At 49.0% G+C, this 5,435-nt stretch overlaps 1 protein-coding gene across 1 annotated transcript in view; it reads right to left on the bottom strand.

The window, feature by feature from the left end:
• Positions 1 to 528, bottom strand: part of LOC120856649 (olfactory receptor 12-like) — an 83,613-nt gene extending 83,085 nt beyond the window's left edge. The window contains exon 1 of the mRNA XM_040231993.1: positions 26 to 528. Within this exon, the coding sequence (XP_040087927.1) occupies positions 26 to 528 (503 nt within the window). The remainder of the gene's footprint in view (positions 1 to 25) is intronic.
• Positions 529 to 5,435: the final 4,907 nt, after the last annotated feature.

Genomic DNA, 5,435 nt, shown 5'->3' with positions numbered 1-5,435 from the left:
GGAGCTGCAGAACGGGAGGCTGAATGTGAAGCTGGTCTGCAGGATGGAGTTGAGGCAGCCTCCACAGTAGCAGCCCAGCATCAGGCGGGCACAGACCGAGGAGCGCATGGAGATGGGGTAGCGCAGGGGGCTGCAGATGGCCACAAAGCGGTCATAGGCCATCACGGCCAAGAGGAACCCCTCAGTGGTGACCAGCAGGGAGAAGAAGAAGAACTGGGTGGCACAGCCCTCAAAGGTGATGACCTTGGAGGAGGACAGGAAGTTGGCCAGGGCCTTGGGGGTGATGACAGATGAGTAACACAGGTCCACAAAAGAGAGGTTCTTGAGGAAGAAGTACACTGGGGAGTGCAGACGGGCATCCAGGGTGATGACCACCATCATGGTGAGGTTCCCCAGGACGGCCACCACGTACAGGGCCAGGAACAGAGCAAAGAGCAGGGCCTGGGACTGTGGGCCACCCCCAAATCCATCCAGCACAAACTCCTGCAGAGGCATCAGTGAGAGGTTTCCATTTCTGAGGGATGACATGGCCCTGAGCTGATGATACCCAGAGTAGACAGCAGAGAGCAGGCAGGGGCAGCATAGGGAGCAGGTCAAGATCACAAGGTCATATCTCTTGCAGACCAGAGAGTCTTCAGTGCCTCACTTCCCAGTGACTAAGAGACCACAGCTGCCCATTTCTGATGCACTCAGACTAACCTGAAATGCAAAGATTTCCTCCAATTCAGTAATTCATAAATATGCAGATTTCATTCCCTCTGTGGGAAACTCTGAGCTGCTATTTATTGGGGCAAGGACTGGGTGCTTCAGTGAGACCTTGCAGTGTGAGCAACATTGCAGTGCCTTGTCCTTCCTGTCAGAGAAAATCCTTCCACCCCCAAGGGAATGCCCCCTAGTGGCGCCATTTCCACACTTGCTCATGTATCTTATCTTAAATTATCTGAGCCTCATTAAGTAATTCATTAATTTTAGAAATGTGAACTGAGGGCCTCATACCTACCTGCTCTTGAGTTGGTGATGATCGAACAGAGCAGGAACCAGCCCCCATGAGGCAAATGTGTGTATTTTCTATCTGTTTCTCCTGCAACCCCTGAGCCCCATCTCAGCTTCACTGTCTGGAGCCTGGACCATGGTGTCATAGTGTCAGCAGAGCACTGTGCATCCTTGAGGACCTCAGGGAGCCTCCTGCCAATGCCCCAATGTTGGAAAAAATGGAGCGGGGGCAGCCCACCTCCATGGTCTGAGAAGCAGCAGGACAGAGGCTGTAACACTTTCAGGAGATGGGCATGTCCTTCCCCGCCCTGGCTCCTCAGAACACCCTGTGAGGTGACTGCTTAGAGCTGTGGGAGCCTCCAACGCTGTCATATCTGCTCAATGTCTGTGTCTCCTGCTGGGTGCTGCTTCCTGTCCCTGTCACAGCCCAGACCTCCCTTGTCTGCACTGGACAGGGCTGACCAGCACACTCACGTGGGGTGTGGGGACCCACTGTGTGGTGGCCAGAGGCATGGTTGAGGGCCGGCTGAGTGAGGAAGAATGGTGGGCACAGAGCCACAGTGCCTCTCGGGGGTGGGGGGTGGGGCGGAGGGTTAGTGAGAGGGCGGAGGCTGATTTCAAAGAGATTCCATGCTTCTTAGAGGTCAGATCTGCGACATCATGGAGCTGGCTGCCTTTGGAGGGAGAGAGTTCCCCAGAAGTGGGGGTGTGCAGGCAGAGGGTGGTGGTGAGTGCTGCCTGTTGAAGAGCGATGGCTCCCATGTTCCTTCCCAGCCTGAAGTTCTTAGAAGGTGATCCATGAGAGGCAAGACTTTCCAGTAGAAGTGCAAGTGAAAGAGTGGGTTGTCCAGCATATCCTTCCTGGGCTATTTGACTCCAACCCTCACATGACAACAGAGGGGACAGTCAGACTAGGGATGCCCAGGATGGCTCCTCTCAAATCAGGTTTAGATCTGGGTGTTATGGGTGGAGTTGGGGGTCTGCCCAACACACCTTGGTCACCCACCCCATACACAGAACCCCCTCTGTGCATACCTGAGATGGCCATGCCCTTGTTTTCCATCTTGGCTCACTCCCTGCTCATGCATGTTGAAGCCACTTTGACCAGAGTGACCAGCTCTCTCATCCACCATTCTTAGGCAGGCTGTCTTGTTTCTTTATCTCCTGGGCTTCCCAGTTTCCTGTTTCTGTTCTGTTTCCCAGGACAATTCATCCACCTCAGAAACCTTGGGTCATCACAACAGTGACCTCTAGGATGCCTGGGGAAGCATATGAGGAGAGGTTGACATTTTCATCCTGAAAGCCAAGTTGTGGTTTGATTACCTGTGGTGAATTCATGTCAATCTATGACAAAACCAATACAGAATTGTAAAGTAAAAATTAAAAATAAATAAATAAATAAATTAAAAAAAAAAAAGAAAGAAAAACAAACTCACATTCCTTTGGCTTGTTGAAATGACCCAGTAGGGCTGTGGTGGTGGCTTCAATAAACCTGCCTCTGAGTTGATCCCGAGAAACACTTTCCCAGATGAAGCAGAAGAATCAGTGTTGTCTGCGAGACTCAATTTTAGTGACTGCATCCCAGGTCCTTTCATTGTGAATCTAGTAACTCAGATGTGGTCTGAGGTCCTGCATAAACAGCAGGACTGTGGCTTATTCTGAAATTCAGAGTCTCAGGCACTGAATTAAAACCTACATTTATACAACATTCCCTGATTATTTCTACTCTCGTTAAGCTCAGACCCATTGCCCTAACTGACCCTGCCCAGGGCATTGGGAGTGGGGGACCTTGTTGTCCAGGATCCAGGCTCCCAGGACTTACCTGTCGGTGATGCTGACCACGCCCTGCTGAGGGAAGACCACACTGCTCCTGTGATGTCAGGAGGGGCATGGCTTACCCAGGACCCTGTGCTCCCGGGGAGGACAGGACTCCTCACCAGGTCTGTGCTGATGATAATGATGTAGCACTGAGGACCCCCTGCATCGTCTACCTCTGGCTTCCTGTGCAGGGAAGTGAGAGTGAGGAGGGGACAGAGTAGGGAAGCAGGCTCTGGCTGCAGGAACTCCTGGGTCTTGATGGAAGCAGAGCAGGGGATGAATTCAGTCACCTGACTCTTCACATTATCTGTCCTCTGGACAACATGTCAAGTTCCTGTACCTTGGAGTCACTCTGCTGGGAAGATGCTCTCTATTTGCAGGTCTGGGACTTGAGGCCTCGAATGGCCAATTAGGTGAGACCTGGGCTTCTGAGTGCACTGGGACTCACAACCCGCTGGGTCCCGGGAGCTGCAATCCTGTGGCCAATCGTCCTTTGATGCATCTCAGTCCATTTCAGGGGAGGCAGGAAGACTGAAGTCCATGAGGGAGCCCTGAGTGTGGGTAGGGCAAACAGTAGAGAAATGCAGACAACTTATACGGAATCTATGGACGTCCTTGGAAAGATCTCCCTTGGCAGCAGGTGGGACCTCCTGGCCCACAGCCCTTTCTCCTCCTCTGCTCCATCCTAATTTGTTGCTGTGAGGAAAATCGACAGGTGGGGAGTCTGTACCCAGGGCAACAGCACAGCCCTTTCTATGACACTTATTAGCCTTATGACCCTTTTTCATGCTAAAATTGTCCTGTTTTTGGCTATTTGCATTCTCTTCAAGGCAGCCCTACACTAGTGCTCAGTAGCTTCAGATGTGTCCTACTCTTTGCAACCCCATAGACTGTAGCCCACCAGGGTCCTCTGTCCATGGGATTCTCCAGGCAAGAATACTGGAGTGGGTTGCCATTTCCTTCTCTGGGGGATCTTCCAACCCAGGGATCAGACTCACGTTTCTTATGTCTCCTACATTGGCAAGAGAGTTTTTTTTTTACCACTAGCATCACCTGGGAAGCACTAAATATATCCACTAAAAAAATGTTAATCCTGGCTGGAAAAGGAAAACCAATATACAAATGTGATATATGTTTAATGTTAAAACAGAAAATATGCTGGATAAAGTTGTATTGTAAACATTCTTTTAAAAAAACATAAGACCGGGTGGCTCAATAATTATTTGAAAAAGTAGGTTTCAGGACTAAATGTTCATGTGGTGACATTTTATAATGAGAATGTTTTATCCTGGATAATGTGAGCTTTCAAATGGATAATGTGAAATTTTAAATTTGTGTACAATAAATGGAGATTTAAAATATAAAAACTGATAGAATGAAAGTGAAATGCATACATTCAAGTTATAGTTGATGTGTTAACATACTTCTCAATAATAATGAAACAAGGGGAAATTGTAGTCATTTGTTAGACTGATTCAAAATATTAATTTAATGGACCCACTTGGCATAGATGAGCACTATACTCAGCAATTGCAGAATATAAGTTCCCCTGAAGCACACTGAACATCATTGTAGGAAGGTGAATAGTGTCTCCCTCTAAAAATGTCAACCCGGACATTCAGAAGGTGATCTTATTTTAATATAGGGTCTTTCCAAATGAATGAGTTAGGATGAGGTCATGCGGGATTAGGCAGACCCTAAATCCAATGACCGGTGTCCTTATAAGAAGAGGGACTGATACAGAGACACAAGACACATGGACAAAGGGCATGTAAAGACTGGGCAGAGATTGGAATGGTGCAGGAACAGGGGCATGAATGCTAAGGATGCCAGGCGCCTCCAGGAAGCGGCAACGAAGAATGCTTGTCTAGAGCTGCGGGGGGCGCTCCGCAGAAAGAGAGAGGCAGTGGAACTTCCCTCAGCAAAGCTGAGGGGTCCCGAAGAGAGGTGAGCCTGCTGTCCACCAACCCAGCCCCTCGGCGAGCGAGAGACAATCAGACGCGACAGGGGTTCCATCTAAGCAGTTCCGCTTTATTGTTGTAAGCTCTTAGTTTTTAAAGGCAAGCAGGGAGGGGTTTGTGAGGGACATTCCATAGTTGCACCAATCACATTAAAGGTCAAATCATCATGTGCCATCATTATAACAGGAGTCTATGGTGATCACGCGCTGTCTATGTGCACAGAAATCAAGAGAGCCAATCAAAAGTTTTTACAGACAACTTAGGCCACGCCCTCATCTCTTCCGCCAGGCGCCATCTTAGCTCTAAACCACAAAGCTAGCCCTTCTTTTTTAAGGTTTCCCACGTAGGGCCCCACATAGAGCCTTCAAGGCCAGCAAGCCCTGCTGACAAATTGATTGTGAACATCTTTCTCCGGACCTCAAGAGAGTAAATTCCTGTTGCTTGAAGTCACCAGTTTTGGGTTAATTAGTTACAGTGGCCCTGGTGACTGACACAGGAGGGCAGGGAGGGAGTTTGCTTTTACCTGGCATAGGCAGAAATTCACCTTTACTCTCCTATCTCAGGGATGGGTCATCTCTCCAGCTCTATATAAAATGCACTCTTCAGAGATCTTGATCACCTTTCTTAATTCTTCCTTATTCTAGTTCACTTATTTCTATTGTT

This window comes from Oryx dammah, unplaced genomic scaffold (assembly GCF_014754425.2).
Source record: "Oryx dammah isolate SB20612 unplaced genomic scaffold, SCBI_Odam_1.1 HiC_scaffold_28, whole genome shotgun sequence".
NCBI classification, from domain to species: Eukaryota; Metazoa; Chordata; class Mammalia; order Artiodactyla; family Bovidae; genus Oryx; species Oryx dammah.
Note: the sequence above shows the minus strand (reverse complement) of the source record. Positions and strands in the feature narration are given on the sequence as shown.